This window comes from Struthio camelus, chromosome 2, assembly GCF_040807025.1.
Source record: "Struthio camelus isolate bStrCam1 chromosome 2, bStrCam1.hap1, whole genome shotgun sequence".
Classification (NCBI taxonomy): Eukaryota; Metazoa; Chordata; class Aves; order Struthioniformes; family Struthionidae; genus Struthio; species Struthio camelus.
The window spans coordinates 141,170,722-141,192,204 of record NC_090943.1 but is presented as its reverse complement, the minus strand read 5'-3'; the positions used below and the strand labels follow the sequence as shown (position 1 = coordinate 141,192,204).

Here is a 21,483-nt window from a genome sequence, read left to right as displayed (position 1 = left end):
CATCACGGAGGGGAGGAAGAGAAAAAACATGCCACATCCTAGCAGAGGGAAGCTGCTGCTGGAAAAGAAAAAATAACATTATTGCCTCATGTTACTGCATCATGTGACCAGTTACAGCAATTGTTGACCGTCTATGAAGTTACATACGAGGAAAAAAACGTCCTGCAGTGTAAAAAGTTCACTGTCTCCACTTCAGGTCATTACAACTGACCTTTCCTCTAAAGGCAGTTAGCGAGGAAGTGGATTGCTAATCCAAAATTTAAATATACTTTGCTGAGCAAGAAGAAAATGAGAGACATACTCTTTTAAGACTACGTGAAGTTTATTTTCTTTCCATTGTTCCTACATAAGTTGATTAATAACATGATGTCTCCTTCTGATTCTTTGAAAGTAAGCATTTAAATACAGTGAAGGAGTTGGAAAAGAAGAGAATTTAAGAGAGATCATGGAAGTCTTGGCAATACCTATTTAACATTTTGTTAAGTTTATCCTACAGAGTGTACTAGAAAACTCTCCAGGCCATCTTTAAATCTCTTTACAGTTGTTTTATTTCCCTGTGGGAAAAATATTTTATTAGAGGCCACATTCCATGAACAGAACGCAACGAGAAAAGAATACGTAGCGGCACAGAAAGACCCTAGGGGGTCTCTTCCCCCCCATTTAATGTATCAGGTAGCCATATTTGCTTGCTCTGTACGCACTTGATTCCTGCACTGTTAAATTGAAAAAGTAAGTAGGCTTACTCCTGGTTGTAGAGAAGCTACAATCAGGACAGATTGGGAAAGCTCATGTGGTCAGCTCTGGTGTCTCAGGTACAGGGGCAATACCTGCAGCTCAGGGCAGCAATGGATGTTGGTAGAACTGATTTTTTTTAAAACTGTTCCAGCTTGCTTTGCCCAACTCTATATCTTCCAGGCGGACAAAAAGAATTAAGATGCATGTGTTTTTTCATGCCCCAGTCGCTTTGGTTGTAAAGCGGTTATGAACATTATGCAATGGCAGCCTAGAATTTTCTGTGATGATGATGATCAAAACTCCCGTCTTACAGAGTTAGCTTGAGCTGAGCAATATTAGGAAGAATCTCTGGAAAAAGAGGGAGTTTTCGTTAATTAATTCATATGTTCTGATACCCCAGGGCTGAAAATGGCTTATGCCCGTCTTCAGTGACTAAGGTCTCATTAGTTACATGCTCAAGAAAAACTTCAGAACAGTATCTCGGAGAACGAGCTTTCTTCGTTTGTGGAGAGGTACTTCACCAGGTGTTCCTACCTATTTCTTGTGGGATGTTTGTCCCATTAACTTTTATCTTGTATTATTTTTGACAAAATGTATTTTACAGTGAAAAATTTTAGAGAAAAGTAATTTTCCTTTGATCATTTCACTGTACTTAAATTTAGTGTATATTTTAATCTTTTTAAAAGCATGTTTGCCTTATTTACGGTTTCCTGTGGCTTATTGCAGTTTGTGTTGAACGTGTTCTCTGGGAAATATTTTGTTTTTGTTTTGCTGTGTTTTGCTTTGTTTCCAAGACTTGGAATGCATTTAGCTGGCTTTCTCTCTTCAGTTGTCATTCTTTGGGGAGAACGTATACATAATATTTCCATTTAGCCATCCACCTATATAAAAATAAAGGAGCTTATCATAAACTTTCTTCTTCTTTCTTTCATTTTTTGTGATTACTGTTTCTATTTATTGCTGGTTAATTTTATTTCCTATTGGGAGAAAGCTGTCCATTGAAAGATAGGAAAAAAATAAGTAAACAACTCAGATTATTCCACTGACTTAGTTGAAGAGTGATTGCTAAGTCTGTGGACAGGTAGGCAGGTCTAAAAGAAGTGATCCATTAGGGAAAGTGTTCTTCGGGAACTGATATTGCAAGTAAGAAATGGAGGACTGCTCCTGAAAGCGTGTTTATGTTTCTTCTTTTTTTCTTTTTGGAAATGCTGACTAGCCATTAATTTACATTATTACCCAGGTAAAACTGAGCAGAGAAAGCTCTTGGTGGTTATAAAAGTAATCGAGGCATAGAATGCATAGGCATAGCAAAACCATGGTACACATAATTTGGGTACCAGTAAAACCTACCTGGCTTTAAAAAAAAAAAAAAAAAAAAAAAAACAGCTGATCGCCTATCTGCACCAGGAAAATAAAAATAAAACCATAAACCTCAGAGTTCCGGAAAATGATTTGCTATTAACGTCAGTGTTTTTAGAGAATGCGATGATTTTGATCAAGCAAGAATTCTTCTGACATTGGTGACGTAGCAGACTCATGTTCAGAGACATTTCCTGTTTACTTTGGGTTTGAATGCAGAAGTCTCAAGAAAGTAGGTGCTAAAATTTTCATTGCATGTCTGTATACAAAGACAGCCCAAAGTGTTCTGAGGGCCGAAGCAAGCTGTATATACGTTTGTATTCTTCATAGAGAAGGGGTAATGACAGTTTAGACATGAAAATCTTGTAAGATCAGAGGTGTCTTGGTTTGCTAACATAAAAATAAGATTACTCTAGCACAAGTTCATTTTTAATGAATTATGTATTTAGTAGATTTGAAAACATCCTGGTTAGAGATATATGGCTCAGTAGCCGCTTGTGTGTTTAATATCTAAGAGATGGATAGCACATGAAATCTGGGAGATTTCATGTAAAAAGTGAAGAAAAAAAAAAAAGCTAATTCCTCAATTTAATCCTGTAATGCAGAAAATTATCAGCCAATAACTATTTGGTAGCTTCCATCACACTTTTCTTAATTGGTACTCTGTTACCAAATTCACCTGGGGTCAAGGGACTGAGTGTCCATAAGAGAAGAGCCACTCACTTATACCTCAAGAGTTCACAAGTGACAGTAAGGCACTGTGAGGAAGTTCACTACTTAGTTTTATGCTGTAACTTTTCTATGAATTACTATTTTTCAAATCACAATTTCTAAGAATTTTTACAAATAGAATGCAATGCATCTTTTTTATAACGTATCTATGATTCATAGTTTTAAGTTGCAAGGTTATTTTAAAATGTATATTTTTTTCCAAAAGGCAGAGAACTATTTCCCATTTTTATAATGTTATTTTCTAATTAAAATATACCTGGGGTTTATTTTTAATAGTTTGTTGTAACTGTTTTTATTGTGTTGAAAATACGTATGCATTAAATTCCATTTAGTTATCCACTCTGTAGAGAGTGAAACAGTTTGTTGCAATCCCATATTGCAATGTTTGTCTGGTCAAGATCAGAAATAAATAATTTTTAACTTTTTTTTTTTTTTTTACTTTATGTGGGTGCATTTTAACTAATAATGCCATAGAAAACTTGCTTCATCTCCATAATGTGACTGTTTAGTAGTCTGGAAACTCAAGTCCTGAGGTTACTTCTGAACTCAGGTCAGCTCAGTTTTGCTGCCAAGGCAGGAGACCTTGGTTTACTCCCAAGCGATACAAATCTTAGTAGAAAAACATACGCTGCAATAAACACACTAAGTGGATTTTATTTCTCTTTTGATTGTTTCTAGAAAATGAGATTACAGATTGTTTTGTTTAACTGACTTCATTAGATTTGTATCCTGTGAGTATAAAAAGTGTATTTCTAAATATATGATTGTGATACTAATGTGAAAAAACCATCAACATCCGGAGATGTTTTAACATTAATTTATTGTGTGTTTAGTGATTCTCCAACCATTACCTTAGTCAGCTAGGCAAGAAATTGCTGCATGTGAAGCTATGTGGGAATTTACACTGGCACCAGAACCCAAAACTGCATCTTGGAGAGCAAGTTTGTAACAGCAACAAACATACAGGAAACAGATTTTGAGGCAAAATAATATGCAGTATATCTTAGGAAAAGCATAGGATTGTGCTTTTAAAAAAAGAAGGGAGAAAGAGAGGAAGGATCAGCCCCCCATGGGCTGCGCTAAGGAGCAAGCTGGCATGTTCTGGTTCGTGGGAAGCATTGAGCAGAGAGGGGTGCCCACTCTGAAAGGCCAGACTGGCTCCAGCAAAGCCAACGTGGAAGCAGAATTAAAAATCTTTTGTGGCTCCTACTGTAACAGCGATCCAGGGACCTAGGGCTATGTGGAATGACGATGCTGGGGCACCAAGCAGGCTTCGCATGAAGCTATGTGAGGTTCATGGCCTTGCCTACTCAGCCTGCTTCCAGACCTAAATTGTCCCTTGTGCTATACACAAGGGCTATACACACAGGGCTATACCGGAGCTGATGAGACTGATCTGAGCTGGCTAGATCTATGAGACAGTTTATATGCAATTTGGATAACTCACCTTTGGGTGTTTTAACAGGGACTATAGAACAAAGGGGAGAGAAATGCAGCGCAAGACATATTTTTAAAAAGTGTTTTACTGTAGTATAACTTGTAATGCATTTGATGCCAATTAAATTTTGTTTTTGCAGGCAAAAACTACTTCTCCGAAGTGCAAATGTTCCTGTTATCATGAATACGTACTTCAGTCAGAAGGTGCTACGTGGTGAACACTTAGAGACAAGAGAGAAGACACATGGTCCAGCAAAGATGCTTATTAGAAAGAATATTTTATCTTTGGCACAGACATTTAGATTAAATGACCTTGAAGATGACCTACCCCAGGAATCTTCAGATAGTCAGGTAAGGTTCATTTTGTTTGCAGTTGAGCACTTTGTAAGAAGTTGGTGAGCAGATGTTTGGAAATCATAATAAAAGTTCTAAATTACTGACCTGTTCGGTTTCCCTTTCATTTAGCCAAGGCTGAATAATGTGATGTTTATTTAAATAATATTTTCTTAGCAGAGGCTTTTGGCTCATCCAGACGCTGAACTGCTGTGAAGTTATTTTGCTGAAGTCTTACTACTGTGCTAAATAGTAATTCTAGCTTGGTTTTTCATTGATTTTTCTCTTATTCTTTGCAGCTGAATGGCCAAGTTTTATTTGAAACAGAATCCCTTTTCTATTAACTGACTCAAGTTATATGTTATCCATCCTATCCTTTCTTTAAAGTATCAGCCGGTAACAACTTTCCCCCACCCCAAGCCCCTCTGTGTTTCCTTTTTTCCCTATTGCGACTTTGTTTATATTAAAATTACTATTGAATGTGCATGTCTTTAACTGTGGTTATGCAAGCTGAGGTATTTTAAGGGATCTGTTTTTCTGATAATCTGTGCCAGCACTTTCTGAAAGTAGAAGTCTTGTAAAGGTTTTATGTTGGCCACCCAAAATCATTCTTAATATTTGAGAAGTTTGGCCTTAAGAGTTTGATAAACAATATTGAGTTTCGACATTTTCTGTTTGCCTTGTAGGTAATTCTCCCTGTAGGCCTAGGAATGAAAAAGTTAAATAAATCAAATCCTAATCTTATTTCTGCAACAACTCTACCTTTTAAACAGTTTCTACTTTGATATGCCAAAACCAGTGTAATTTACTTGTTCCACTCATATTTCCTACCAAACAAAAACACTTCATTTGAAACTCAGTAGACAAGTTCATTGTAACAACTTTGTGGACAAGAGGTAGCGTAGCACCAGCATTTTCTTTTAAATACTGTAAGTATCTTTCTCTGTTGGTTCAGAGCATTTATGACAAAGGTCTTTATTTCTCCAAAAACTTTTCTCGGCACCCACCTTTTTAAAAAACAGGTTTTATTGTGGAAATAGAAATTTGGCCTGTGCTGGGAAGGAGCCTATATATAGACTATGTGATACCAATTTTACTAGAAGAGAGCGATTTCTTTTAAAATGAAAATTAATGAAGTTACTTGTTTAAACTAAGGCAATACGTATCATCATTTTATTCATAACATTTATTTTGGAAGTAGGAAAAGAATAGAAAGAGATTAAGATTTTCTACTTTTTATTAATCATCTATTTCTTTTGCATTGAAACTTTTAAATCGGAAGGCTAAATTACTAGCCTATGAAACTAGATACTTCTTTACTTTGACCTTAATCTGAAAGCTGGAGGATTCAAGATGTATTAAAGCTCTTCTAGGAGAGGAAGAATCAGGCCATATTAGAGGTAAAAAGGAAACTCAGTTCAAGGACAAGAATGATAAATACTAATACCAGTTCTGTTTTCCTCCTAGTGTAACCCCTATTTCTCATGGATGGAGTTAGTTCAGTCCAGGGCACTAGTTTCACACAGGAGAGCGCTGTGTGCTGAACTCTCTTGTAAGCTTTTATGAGAAATCCACCATAAATGCTGACCGTTAGTCAGTGAGTTAGTTTATATGCAGTAAGTATTTTGAAACTAATCTTGTACTTTTTGTGGTCATTTTGCATGTTGAAATTTTACTCTTTAGCACTGCATGATTTCAGTGTCCCATGAAAAGTTTCTATTAATGGGTTTTCCTTCACCAGGTTGCATGTACTCCAGAGACTACACAAATCGGTAACAACCGTGGTTCCAAACAGCAACCCTTAGCCCTTAGTACTGTTAATGATTCTCTGCTTGAAATGGTGGAAAGCCAAGGAGCAGTGGGATGGAGAGAAGTGCAGGTACGAGTGGTTATCCAAAGGGTGTACTGTTTGCCTGCAAGAGAAGGTTTCAGATGCCAGGTTCAAGAAAACAAGCCTCCTCGTGCAGCATCCATCATAAATTCAGACCAACCAAACGTTAGGTGAGTAAAAAGATGCATGGGAATTTTGCTGGTGAGGCTGTAACTTACGAGAAGCCCAAGGAGGAGGGAATTTGGAACCGCCATTCTTAGTCCCCCTTAAGCAGGGCAGAAGCACACTCCACAAGGTACAGGTTCTCAATGGGGACGGTGCATTTTTTGAAATCAGTTTATTGTGGAATACAGTTAATACTGCCCAGGGGAGGGAAGGATTTGTCTTTTTGCCTGCAGTTCATGTGTTGTAGCAACAAATGACAGAAGGTTGAAAATGAATTAGTGGGAAGTTAATTTAAAATTTAACCATTGATGATTGTGGATGTTTACTATTACTTGAGTGTCACTGAGTAACTGTTAAATCAACCACTTCCCATTTACCTAATTCAGCCTCTAATGTGCTCTGCAATTAACTTATGCTCACAGAGAGGTCTTTTGAAACAGAAGAATTGTGTATACAGAGATGGAGAAGTGAAAGCAGGAAAGATGCACGAGGCACAGTTCTCCTTTCTGACCGGTACTGAGAGGACGGAGCTGCTGAACTCTTTCCTTCTTTTCCTTACGTTCCTCCAGGTTTGCGGCCAAAGACTGATTTCAGAGTCTTTCTCAGCAGCTCTAGGTTTAAGATCTATTATTGAATCCCTTTCCTTTAGGTTTTGTGCTAATTTTCAGTTCATGCTGTGTGAAAATTTTATGAGGCAGATACACTCAATTTTATTTTCACTCAGTAAGCTTACTGAAGTAAGCTACAGTGGCAGAGCTGTCAGCATGGTTCTGAGTACAGCTTTTCAGAATATCAGCAGATTCTCTCTTCCTGCAGAGTTTATGACCTGAATGGAGATTGCGATTAGTTTAATGGGTTGCACTGAGAACTCTGCAGATATAATTTCCAGTAGGCTTTGAAGGGATTCTTCAAAGGTTGGTTTAGCTGATTCTCCCTATTATAAGAAAGTGAGGGAAAAGTACTTTATCGGCACCGAATCGACCTAATGGTTTTGACAACAGTGCTCCTCTGTGTAGATTTTCTTTCAGAGGGCAACGATCGATCAAAAGTCAGGCCAGCTGACAGTCTATAATTCAAACTGATGTTAACTCCATCAATTGTAGCTGAGTTCGAATGATAATACCCTCTCCATGTTTCCTTTTCAACTTTTAACCAAAAATATACTTAACTTGCAGTCACAGAGTTTCAGGTAGTCAGCCTGCCCCTGTCCGCACCCTTCACAGGAATGGCGTGAAGCTAACAGAAGTCTCAAGACTGCGCTTCTTTTATCAAACTTGAAATAGAAGAAGAATAAAAAATGAGGGTCCTTTGCTTCTGAGTACATGCAGTCGGTGGGTAATCTCATGTGCAACTGCTAAACTGAAATTTTAGAAGTACCTCAAATTTTGTAGATGTTCCAAGCTCAAAAAGAGCTTGGTTGTTGTCATTCTCAGCTATCAGACTGTCGTTTGGATCTGTGTTCTCTGACAAGAAAAATCAGCCCACTTACTCTTCTGAAAAGAAGAGAAGGACCGCCTCTTTTAAAAACTGAGGAGTGGCAAACACCTAGTACTACTTCATCAGCTGTCATTTTCACGGCTGATAAGCATCCACATGAGACTTCTGTCATCTCTCAAAAATATCTGTCTATCACCTGATAGCGAATGAATGGGTCCGACACCCTCTGGCAGTCCTTTGAACCAACTGATGGATCATTCTTTTGTAATGCAAAACTCTCTTTTTGGTAAACTTCTTTTTGTAAAGTAAAACTACCATGAAAACAACACTTGTATTTTAAGAGGCAGGATGAGTGAGAGAATTCATTGATTTGTAAACAAAATTTTCTCATTAGGTATCAAGGCAGATGGATAGTTAATTTATTTGTGTTTTAGACAGGCTATTTCATTGCATGTCTTTTTTTATAGCACTCCACAATAACTTAGATATTGTTGCCAAGGGAAGCATAAAAACACAAAATGAAAGAGGCGTGAAATTAAATATGGAACGGGGAAAGTGATATGTTTTTTTCAGGGCGTCCAGTTTCTAGAAGGAGCCTCACAAGTTGTGGGAGAAACCTCAATTTTCATTTTGGGGAAATTGGTTTATTGGATTATTTAAAACTAAAATGGGTAAAATATTAGAAATTGTGGTACTGCCTACCTGTATCTAGCCTCTATTGTTCATAAAGATAAATATATAGAATACTGCCTTTATGGACAGACAAATGAATAGGCCTGATGTTTTAAAGTCTATTTAGTTGAAGCACGTTTTCTTAGGATGATGAAAAACCATTACCGAGATCAAAATGTTCTCAAGCTTCCGTCATACTTAAATTGTTCTCACATTCCCCATGTTATTGTCAGATCATTTGCCTTTTCCCTCAATAATCAACTGTTCTCACAAACGAACTTTTCATGCTCAAGGAGTTTCAAGGAGAGAAAAAAAAAAAAGAAAAGAAAAAAGAAAAGAAAAGAAAAAAAAGAAAAGAAAAGAAGTCTTGCCATGACTATCTGCCCCTTCCCAGCGTTCCTGGCATACTTTTTGCTGCTTTTTCCCCTCTGATGAGAGAGACACTTTTACAAATGATACAACACATTTTTGTCTAAAACTGATTATTTTGACTCTTTTTGAAAGAGCCCTGACTATGCATACACAAGTCCGAAAGAAAATCCTGTCAACCTGAGGAGCTTTCTGGCGTTGAGGTGCCTGACGCACTGGGTCGACCTTGTACTTTGTGTTCCTGGGATAAAGCAGTGTATAATTTGGATTTTGCTTTTGCCAGTATCTGTTTGTTTTGAGTGGGCCGTGTGAGTTCAGCAAAAAATAGAGTCGGTCAGTTTTATTCCTTAAAGGACAGAGATCATTGTGTGGTAGTTGGTGAAGCTAAAATAGGCACATTTTTTAGGACTATTAGGCAGTTAAACCAGTCAGAAGGCTCAGAAGATTTGGGTTAGGAAGCTGGACAGAAAAGGGTGTTGTCTATTAAGAAAGAAAAGCTAAGCAATTCTAAAGTAAAACAATGCTAGCAGTGGCTGTGAATCCACATTTTAAAATCTTTGTGGGTGAGTAAAGAAATTTTCCATTCACTTCTCTTGGCATATTGTTTTGACCTACTTCCCACCTGAATGTTAGCACTCGAGCCCACAATAATATTCTATTCCAAAATCAAAAGAAAGACAATACGTTAACGTTACAAAATAGTGTAATCGGCCTCCCTCCTCCAGTCATCAATAGTGCTTTTGGTTTTACTCTTTATTTTGTTTTCTATTTGCCAGATCTTAGAGAAACAGAAAGGCCAGCTACCATGCAAGCAGGATCCTTGGGGAGAAAAATATTTAGAACAGCCAAGCATTTATTTGAGTGGCTGGAAGCGTGGGGAAAGTAACATTTCTATTTTTGAATAGGACGACAGAAACGTTACAGTCAGTTGCTGGGATTCATTATGCTCTAGCAAGTTGTTGCAAATTTCTGTGTACTCTCTGCCTATGCAATTCTGTGTAAAATGGTTTTATTGGCAAGTAGTAATCCTGTAAAACTGATTCATATCAAAATTGGGTTTCCTTTTTCCTCTCTTTCTTCATCTAACAATACTTGCTGTTTACCTTAATACAAATGCACTCAATGTGTCAACCTATCTGGCAGCATGCGCAAGTAAAAGTTGAGCGTCAAGTGCTACAACTAGCATTTCAGGTAGGTACACTAATATATCATTAAGTCATACTTGTGGTAAGGAAAACGCAGCTTAAATTTTGTAAGACATATTTTTTTAAAAAACAGTGGAGGTTTTGGTATTTGAAAAAAGCCCGCATTGGAAAGGACTGTCATGAAAGATCCATGTTCACAGATGCTAACATCTGTCAGAATGTTTTTTGTGGCTGACTTAAATCTGTTTACAGCATTCCATTTGTTTTTTGTGTTTTTCAACAAAACATTTTAAATGGCATGGTCATAAATGTAAATTTTTAAAAATTACATTATGTTTCTGGGATGTGATTTTTCAAGTGGGAAATAAACAGGAAATAGGTAACTGAAGTGCAGTCGAGAGTACTCCGTAAGCTCGAAATTTTCTCCGATTTCCCCTTTTCAGATCCTCCTCAGAAGTGAAGATATGTGCTTTTAGTATTCTTGCAAAGTCATCTAATTACTACTTGACAGGCTTGTAATAGTTCTCCTAGCAGCTGTGGTTCAAGGTCTAGTAACCTGTTTCAGCTTTGAAGCCTCATTTTTTTTCTGAGCACAGTTAAGAGTCCCTAACACTTGGAATATTCCCTTTTGCCTCCACCCTGCTCTTTTGGTAATTCTCAAACTGGGGCACCAAAACAGAGAATAAAGACAAATGACTGTTGAAAAAACAGCTTTGAAATCACATTGTCCAGCTGAGACATTAAACTGTGTTATGTTTGACATGGAAGATTCCCTATGTCGTTGTCCAGATAGCCCTGAAAATCTGTTTCCCTGCTGCTGATGCTGCAGATGGATAGATGGAACTTGGGCTTCTTCCAGTGCCACTGTAGTACAGCAATTTGTTAGTTTGACATTGCCGTTTATTTTTCAGTGCTAAATATTTACATAATCTCATTCTGTCTAAGGGCAAGGTGAAAGCACTGTTTTCTGATATACTCAGTACTGGGCAAAAAAAAAAGCCCCCCAACATATACCACTGGTTGTAGACCCTGTGATGGGAATAGCCAATTAAATATAAAGGATTTTTTTTTTAATTGCTTATTCTTCTGAAACATGTCAGGACAGTGGTAAAGTTACTGGTGTAGAAAGAGTCCCAAGAAGATGATAGCCACGGCAGAGCACAAGCCTGACACAGATTCAGCCTCTTTGGAAAGTAAATGTGCAGGAACAGAAATCAACTGTCAGATGGTGACCAACACTGTGTGCATGCTCCTGTGTACAGCTAGGGAAAAGGTGCCACTGGTTGCTAGCTTGTATTTCCTCCACAGTCAACGTAAGTGCTTAGACTGATCAATAAAGTGCTCATATGTTCACAGAAGATGGACCTCTGAAGATTCTTTCGTTGGCCAAAAAAGAGGAGTAGTTCTACTTCTTGGTATGTTTCCCATGATAGAGAAATCCCAGAGTTACCTAAATAACATAGGGAGATAAATACTATGGAAGCATCATTATGCATAGTTCTGCATTCTCCACCGCTTATCTTGCAACTGTACCTTTTCCCCCCTCCCACACCTGATTGCAAAGAGTGCTTTAGTAGTCTGGGGGAATTTTATTGCACCTAAACACCTCATTTCCCACTGCTGTCCCTTTTATGGCTCTATCCACTGAAAAATCATTTTGGAAAGAATATAAAAAATGGGGGGGAAGGGGAAGAGTGATACAGTCGCCCATATGTTATTCTATAGTGGAAATCAATTTAGAGAGTAAGAAAGGCAACAATTTGAGAAGGTAATTTTCCAGCCCTAGAGCCACAATCAAGGTATGTTGTACATTGCCTAGTTAAAACCAGGAATAGTAATTTTCCAGCACCTGCTATTTGTCAAGAATTATTCCAAGGTGGCCTACGTAAAAGGTATGGAATCTTTCCCTTGTTTTTGACCTTTCTTCCCCTTGAATTTTTGTATCTCTGAAAGTTATGTGGCTGACAGAACTGAGAGCAGAAGTCCTCCATGTGTGTTTTACACCCCTACCTTTCACTAAATGCATGACTGCATGCAGTCCTGACCTGGAGGGAGTGTTAAAGTCGTGCTGGAGCAGCTCTCCAAAACTTTTATAAAAGCCAGATTGTGTCTCTGGAATTTGTTTTCCTGCTACCATGGTACGGAAGGCAAGGGCTATGAGCAGTGATAAATGTTATAAATACCTGGATGGACACACGCTGAGTTAACAGTTGGGAGAGAAATCTAAACTACTCAAATACAACACGTAATTTCTGTGTGAATTGGACAGGTAGACAGTCTTTGTATGCACACATTTAATATCTGCGTAGATCAGTGGATGTGCAAAGGAACCTCAGCATAGGCTTAATTGCAATAGCAAGTTTCCCAAAATTAAGATTGTTAGGAATAACTTTGGGTCATCAGCTTTGAAAAAGCTTCTATTTGGATATGACAAATCAATACTTTTTGGAAGGATGGTATGAACATAACCTTACTCTTTGGGAAAGAAGGAAGCCTTTTGTCCCAAAGGCTTTAGAGTTCACCTTGTGTGGTTTTAAAACTGATGTGCACACTCTAAAAAATAAAAAAGAAAAGATAGATTTGTACTGTTTGGCTTTGGAAGAGCTGAATCTTGCTGGGGCAGGTGCCTGTACATCTGTATCTTAATCTTGCATGCACTTTCTTTTATAGTATATTAAAGATTAAGATACAGCAAACAGAAAGAATAAAATAAAACTCTTCAGAGGAGACCCTCTTAGTTACTATGCCTTTTTGTGAGCATTTTGGTTTAATATTGGGATGTAACTTATAAATGTTAGTAACAATTAACTTATCTTAAGCTCACATGACAGTCTATTTCAAGTCCTGACTGGTTGCAGTTCTGCTATTCTTGTCCAATTTCTCTCAACCAAAGAAAGTCAGCAATGTCCAACTGGGTAGGGATTCACTACAAACTGCTAAAGCCATCAAGCTTGTTTAAATTAATTCCCCAACTCCCTCTTTTGCTTAAGAGGTCTTTGCGGGGCTTGGCAAAGAACATATTCCTCTCAAGTGAAGAATGTTATGAACAAAGTCCTGAGAAGAATTTACTGTGTATTATTTTTTACAATGTAAAGAGTTGAGCAGAAGGGCATTTAAGAGAGATACAATTATTTTGGCAATTTTAGCCCTAAAGTAAGAAAAAAGGATATGATTTGCCTATGACTGATACATATTTACAATGTTTTTGCACCTCACTGAGTTGAGATACTTGATTTGAGGTCTGTGTTTGGTTGCAAGGTGGGCTCCTTTGAATGACCTGCTTTAAAAGCACTTAAGGCTAGAACTGAGTACAAAACATATTTCAGAGAGGCTTCACATTTAAATGGACAAAGAATGATGTTGTGAAATTGCCAAATACAATTTTTGGTCATGCTTGTGGTGTGGGCTGTGTGTCATTCAATATTTTACATTGCATGGTACCATGATTTAATATACGTATTTTAAAAATTATTTCTCAGATTCCGGTACACTTAGTGTTAGTGGTATGCCAGGCATTGAGAAGGTTCTCACAGAAGCAGCTGCAGACCTTGCCCTTCTGGAGGTGCTAATCTGAGCCATCAGGCAGTTGTGTCCACATAAGCAGTTGCCACTAGCCACCTGGAAATACCTTTGTGCAGATGCTTATTGCATTTCAGAGAGTCATTTACTGATCTGTGCAGCTAGAAGCACACAGGCCACATCTGAAAGCCGACTTCGTACAGCCACCTGAACTCACGATGATTAATTGCTACCAAAACTCTTCCTTGGGCCTGCAGCAGTGACAGAAGGCAAAAATGGAAATGAAGGCAGCAGGCATTCTCTCCCTGTTTTTGGCTGGGTCCTCTGCCCAGGCAGTTGTTATCCTTTGTCTTTTATGTACCCACAAATATAGATACTAAGTAGGAGTAAGCCTCAGTGCAACGTGAGGTGGAGTCTGTTCAGGGTTTCTAGTCTCCGTGGGTTTGTGCTGCAATTTGGCACTTGGAACTCGTGTTGCCACTGTACAATCTTGTCTTGTCTTCTCCTGTACCGCAGCATTTCCCTTTCCTAGAAGATGGCTTTAAGGGAATTATTCTAAAAGTATAAAATTATATTTCATAGTGGTTTCCTAACTATTCTGGACCAAAGGGAACCACTTAACTTATGAGTGCCTACCTGAGAGTGGGGGTAGAGTCCCTTCCACAACTGTGCAGTAGTGGTCCCAATTCCTTGCAGTGCTGCAGGAAGTCCACCAGCAAGGAGACTTTTACTTCTGTTTCCGAGTGAACTAACAGGGGCAGTGGAAGGAAGGCAGTACTGGTGAGACAGGATAAGAGAAGGTACTGGAGTCCCAGTTTTACAGAGGTGGGAGATAGAGTTGGGATCACAGAATTAAAGTCCCAGGTGAGGGAGTGCATGGAAGGTGGTTGGAGAAGGTAGTACTGCATGGAGCTGGAGTCCTTGTATGGGGAATACGAGAGTAGTCATGAAGCTGCAAGATACTCTTTTGTCTGATTTACCCCTATACCTGTCCGTTAGCTCCCTTTGAGCCTGTGTAGTTTCTGCTATGAGTTACCTGTCTGAGGCACCACGTTTTCCCATTGTTGAACTCAGATATGATCTAGTCACGACATTTACAGATGTTTTTGTCTTTGCCGCACAAGGATGGGATTATGTATTTTCCCCTGCCTCTGAACAAATGCCAAAATCTGTAAATTCCATTTGACATGATGAAAAATGTGCCAGGAAATTAATTTGATTGGAACAAGTTATGTCACATCTTCAAATATATAGCTATAAGTTAACTGATCATATTAAATAACATAAATAGGAAGTGGAAGAACTTGTTAACAAAAACATTCAGTGCCTAATCGTCACAAAAATATTTTTCATTTCTTTGTTATTTCTATTAAATTCTAAGTGTGCATTTCCTTTGCATGGGAGCTTAAACAGCCAAAACTTCTTCCAGCCTAGGCTATTCAGAAATGTTGAAGAATATCTGTATAGGTGCTCACCTATGCTTTGATGCTTCTGTGTATATCTGACTCATCATCTGTAATTGAACTGCCAAGGTTTGGGGGAGAATTATAGCAGTAATGTCCTGAGAAAACAGGCATTTAAAGTGAATACCTCAAAAATCAGGAAAATCAGTGACTCTGAGACTGCTTTCACTTAAACAGTGTAAGCTGGGAGGAACTCTGCTAAGGCAAACTGAATGTTGTGGATTTGAAACAAATGAGTTGGAAATCGTATTATGCACGGAGAGGAGAGTGGGCAGAAGCCAAGGCAAAAAGAGGTTCCACCTCTGATTTGGAGGCTGTAACTTCAGCAGATCAACAAACTGCAATCAACTAATTTATTTTTAAATGCTTGTAAAGGGTTGTGTCGTGTCCGATAACACGTTTCTTATATCTGTATGTTAGATTTAGGTAATTCCTGCGTAGACAAATAGACTTTATTCTAATTTTAGTTTGATCTCAGTTAATCTGTGGGAGCTAGATTTGGGGGTGACCTGCATGGTTGCAAGTGATGTTTGGGTAATGTGAATTAGAGGTAATTAAAAAATCATGTGTTGGATAAAACCACGAGGAGGAAGAATCATGGTTTTTTGAAATAAGAATCATTTTAAATGTACTTCTAAGTATTTCTTAGCTTTTATGATGAAGAACCCAACATTTCCTATTCAGCCTTAGATGTAAAAGAATTTTCCTTTGTGAAAATGAAAAAGTTAGCTGTGATTCTTTTTTATTGTCAGGACATCAGCAACTGAGTTTAAGATACACTTCCAGCATTTTGAGATGCAAAATAAAACTGAGAATAGGTAATAATGTTATATGCTTTTTGTGCTTCTAAGAGAAACCTCTCCTTTTCCTTTGAGGTAGGATAATGTTCGAACACCGCCAGCTTGTGATAGTTCTTAGAAATCAGGAAATATAGGACCAGTGCTGTGATTATCTCAGTGGGAATGAATAGCAAGTCTGTACTCGGCCTCCAAGCCTGCAGAGACGTGAAGGGTTTGTCTCTGTCTGAGGTCACATGCTGAAGTGCACAGAAGCTGACAGTGAAAAAGTAGGTGTTTTCAGGACAAAATTAACTATTTTTAAATGGTATACAAACAGACTGATAGTCAAAGAATAACCAAGACACTGTGTGTGCAGCGTGGTTGAATTGCTGAATAGTGTAAGCACTTCAGTATCCTGATATTTTTGTCTGAATTGTAACCTTGGAGTTACATGCATCCTCTTTTCCATTAAATAGAAATAGATATATTCTCCTTTTCTATTTGCTAAGTTTGAGACTACTGCTTTTTCTGTAATTTTGTTTTATATTTGGCACAACAGAAATATAAATTCTGTATTAAATGGTGAAAGCGCATAGAACCGGACGTATAAAATGTCTTTTCTCTGATGTGTGTATGTCACCGCATGCATTATTTATTGCAACCAAATTCCTAATGACATTACAGCAAAGCATATCCTGATATAGTAATATATTGTTCGAATCAGATTGTGTCCAGCTTCAGCGCAGACTGACATTTTTATGTCCGTAGGTCAGTTCCATGGTTAATAGATATTTCCTTCCTTTATTCAAGCCGTCACTGAAAGCCCCTGGCTCCGGGTTGTGGGAGGATTTGCTGGGCGAGCCAGGCGGCCACGTGACGCGTCTCTCCCCCTGCGTCCCCCGTGCTCAGTGTGTCTCTGCACACGCTGTTCGGTAAACAAACTTTGGAGAACCAGAGCAAGCTGGTTCAGAGCAACCAGTTCATTCACACAGACCACTTGGAAAGCGATGCCTTTGCGCAGCCTTGACGTACAGGCTGAGGGAAGTGGAGAAGTTAGTATTTATGTTTTCATTAATGCTTTTTATAGCTGTGAGCCAGCTGTAGCTAGTTAACATTAGCCTAGGACATCTATTAGCGTGCGGACCTCTTACGCAGGATAAAGGGCTTCTGATGGAAACAGAGTTGTTACTCATGGTACTCATGGTTGTGTGTTTACAGGAAGGCTGTTTGTGCTGCCATAGAATATATATTAGAACAGCATGCGCCTTTTTAATCAACTAAAACTTTCCAGGATTTGAAGGGGTTTTGTGTAAAAACTTTTAGCATAGCAAATCATAAGATTTGCCTCTTTAAATGGCCTGCTGCTTGTTAAAAAGCTATTCTTTTGAAATAATGCTTTGCAGCTATGCAGCTACAAGAAATATTTTCTGTTTAGTTTTTAGGATGAGACAGGAATAAGCAATATTCCTGCAAGTCTTGAATACACCAGTTTGGACTGCTGAGCTCTTTGCTATGAATGATGTAAGTGGCTGGCAGTAGCGCAGGGTGAATTGGACCTAAGGGTTTGGCCCAGAGGAACTGGTGGCTGATCTATCCTTCTCCGGTTTCCCCCAGTTCTTGCCTTTTTTTTTTTTTCTCTTACTGTGGAAGATAGTTAGTCAGAAGAGTGTTTAAAAACAAATAACTAAAGCAACTGCAAAATGGAGTGATGAGGAAGGCAAAAGAAGTGCTGTGTTCAGAGCTCCGCTATGAAAAGTACTATGGTCTCTGGTATTTGTGTCGATATGACACCTTTGTTTCTTGGTCAGTCGCTGTTCCCCAAACAATTCTGACAACTCTGCTCCTCTAGGCAACAGCAAAGGTGCCTAAAGAAGTCGTATGAAATGTTGCTTATCCTATGTTTTGTATTTCTGTAGAAGATGTAGAATGATCATATTCCTTTTTCACAGCTACTTTATTCATTTTAATAGTTAAAACTTTGGAACTGAAAGTTTCAGGACTGGCCTCCCCCTCCAGGAGTTTATCCTCCTGAGGAAGGTAGGTTGCACTCGAGACCATCGTTGCTATTCTTCTTCTTCCCACATCTTTTGCCTCTGCTTGCTGTGTTTTACAGAGACTAGAGAAGATGGTTATTGTGAAAAACATTGTGAAAGAGTCTTATAGGATGAATTTCCATTCCTGTTATGTATATCACAATCCTACGGATCACATCACTACAGCTTGTTAGTGATGAACTTTCCAAGTTGGCAATTCAGAAAGTTCTGTGTAGAAAGCTTTTGTTTGCCGAGCCGTCTCATAAAAACCTTGATTACATCAGTCATCATCATGTCAGAATTATACCTTTATGATTCAAAAAGAGAAGCTCTGTAATGCTTTTCGTTTTCATCTGCCTGACAGTGTATGTGAAACTGCTGAGTACCTCCAGATGCCAGTGTCAACTCACATAGTTAAACTGTCGTCTGTGACAAAGACAAAAAAATCAGATTATCTCCCAAAATTGAATCGTTTCTAATCTCCTGCTCAGATACATTTCCTCCACCCATCCATTTAGGAACACCACCCTTAATGATCCAGTTGAAAAGAATGTGACAAGGCTCTTGTAAGTACTGTGAGACTGGGGAAGCCCAGCTCATGAATTACATGTGTTCCATGCCTACAGCTCTACCCTCAAGATACGGGTGGAAAACTTACATCAGCAGTATCTAGATTTTCCTACAGAACATGTTCAGTGATTTGACTCAGTATTACCTTCACAAATGCGGGTCAAGACTCCATTCATTCCAATTTCTGAGTTAGCTCGTCTTATGAAGGCCAGAAGAATCATTTGCTTACTCAGACAAAGCAGAGCTTTGATGTACTCATATTCTTCCTTTTAATGCAAACCAGCAAATTTTGCTGGAATGATTTTCACCAGTTGTTAAATTTGTTGGAGATTTTTGTTGATTGTGATCGGATAGAAAATATTTGTGTGCATATTTACTATGGTCCTAAATGATCCATAAGCTGTTTTCACTATGGACATGGAAATGACCTGTGTGGTATCATCATGTGTTGGTCCTTGGGCCTGTTTTGAATTAATCGTCCTTCCATTCAGGGTCCTTTCTCATTTGTTCCTCATGCTGTTGTGACTCAGGCTAAAACCTCTGTGCAAGAACTGAGTTGGAGGAATATGGAGAATTAGGAAAAGCAGTTTTCTCCAGCAGAGTTTTCCCACAAAGATGGCTGGGAAAATCAGCATTGCGCCACTAGGTTTGGATATGGCCGACACAGATTGGTATTTAGATAATGTGTTGTAGGATTGTGTAGCCTGTTTCTCTCCAAACAGTTTCTTTCTCCTTGAAACATTTGCTAAAGACCTCGTTAGTGTTTTCTTAAAGTCCATGCTTCTGTGACATCTAGTTTAACACGGCCAAATTTAACATAGCCACATCTTGACTGACTGATCCCTTCCCTGAGGCAGTTGTCTCTTCTCTTTAGTTGTAAGGGCCTTACTAGTTTTTCCAATATGCAAAGAACATGTGTTTAGAGGTAAGGAGACATATTGGACCTTAAGAATGTTAGGAAGACAGTTTTGGCTGAACACCTGGATACAGCGTGGATTTTCCCATTCCTCAAATGCTATGAGAGTGTAGGTAATATGCAACTATGCCCTTCAACGCAGCTAAATCTTTCTGACCAAATCTGGGAGGAGATTTCACTGAGGGCCAAACGGACGGAGAATGATCTTTTCCTCGTGTGTTCTGTCCTTAACGTCCTTAATGAAAAACGGAGCGCGTGATATGTAGGAGTCATGGATAGGAGAGAGATAAAGGTGCAATCTGACTTTTTGTCATCAGGCTGTATTAGGTTGACAACTACTTATTTTATCTAATCTATTTGCATATACCTTACTCCTTATGCTGAGTAATTGCCGTAGAAAACCCTCTTCTCCTGGTCCCTTTGCAAAATAGTTTGATGCATCTTTTCTCTTTCTTTCTCCCTCCCTCCCTCCACGTATAAATCAAGTTAGTATATTTCACATCTGAGTAATAAATTATCACAGAATCACAGAATCACAGAATCGTTTAGGTTGGAAGGGACCTCTGGAGATCATCTAGTCCAACCTCCCTGCTCAAGCAGGGTCACCTAGAGCATATTGCCCAGGATCACATCCAGACGGGTTTTGAATATCTCCAGCGAAGGAGACTCCACTACCCCTCTGGGCAAGCTGTTCCAATGCTCTGTCACCCTCACAGTGAAGAAGTTTTTTCTCAGGTTCAGTTATGAACTTGCAATTATGTTGCTTGCATAAAAAAAAAAAGAATTGTCTTGGGATGCAGATGTATGAATGAAGACATCCTTTAGGCTAAAAGATCATGCAGTCACAGAGGACACAGGAAAACTTGGGAGAGCAGAAAGAAGGGGGGTTTCTTTATGTGTGTGTCGGTGACAGGGGGTTGGTGGACACTGAAAAGAGGGAGCTTTGAAGAGATGTTGGAATCAGAGGCCTTGTTTGATGTGATTGGGAAAGCCATGCGTACACACTACGGCATTAATAAAGATAAAAGGCAGCAGAATAAATTAACCTATTGATCTCTGTAGATTATTTACCTGGCCTATTGTTCTGCCTCCCCCGAAATGCATTTGTTTCATTCATCTGTTTAAATTTGTGTTAGCACTAAGGCATGTGAGCACTTTAAGGAAAAATGGTGCACATGTCATATGTCTAGTCTGATGGGGCATGAACCTGATTGATATTTCTAGACCTTGATTCTGGGATAATAAGTGTACCTTGTGGTAGAAAAGGGGGGGAAAAACCTCCTCTCGTTATTCATATGGTTCATATTGCTGGCTACACTTTTTTATTTGGGTATTCTCAGCTGAGTCCAGTTTCCAGATGTAATCGGAATTGATAGCCTCTGCTAAAATGTAAGTCGTGGTGTCTGTAAGCCAGTTGTTAGGATGGGATTTCGTCAGTTCATGTTGAGCACTGAAAGCTATCAAGTAGAAACAGTCTATTTACCATGACTTTGACAAAATCTGAACCACCTTTTTTTTTAATTATCAGTGACCTTCAATTGCCTGTTTCCTCCACTAGTCAAATTCCATTTTCTCAAGATCTCACATTTAAAATTTAGGAATTCAGCTGTTTTGTTTTTCAGCAGTAACTCTTCTGGTGTATTTGAGTGTATTCATGCAATTAGTCAGACTCACAGTTTTTTTCATCCTGTTATGTAAAGCAGGTTGGCTGAGCAGGCTTTTCTAAGTGGAGAAGAAAAAAGGGGAAAGCGGGAATGGAAGAGTGTTCCATGACTGGATGCAGTATGTAAAGGATGAATGTGTGCAAAGGTTCTGAAATCTTTGGAAAAGCTACACACAATAAGTAAGAGCAATGATTTTGCTGGGTAGCTTCCCATGGGAGTTAACAGGATGGTGATATGTCAAAGGTGCAATAGGGTTAATTCTTTTAATGTGCAAGTCTTCAAATACATTTTCAATCACCAGCTCTTCTGGCTGGTGTCCGCTAA

At 38.7% G+C, this 21,483-nt stretch overlaps 1 protein-coding gene across 4 annotated transcripts in view; it reads left to right on the top strand.

Annotated features, from left to right (window-relative positions):
* The window catches only part of SPIDR (scaffold protein involved in DNA repair), a 212,745-nt gene that overhangs the window by 136,664 nt on the left and 54,598 nt on the right, over positions 1–21,483 (top strand). For all 4 annotated transcript variants that reach the window (XM_068932758.1, XM_068932757.1, XM_068932756.1 and 1 more), the window contains 2 exons: positions 4,404–4,614; positions 6,338–6,597. In XM_068932758.1, the coding sequence (XP_068788859.1) occupies positions 4,404–4,614; positions 6,338–6,597 (471 nt within the window). The remainder of the gene's footprint in view (positions 1–4,403; positions 4,615–6,337; positions 6,598–21,483) is intronic.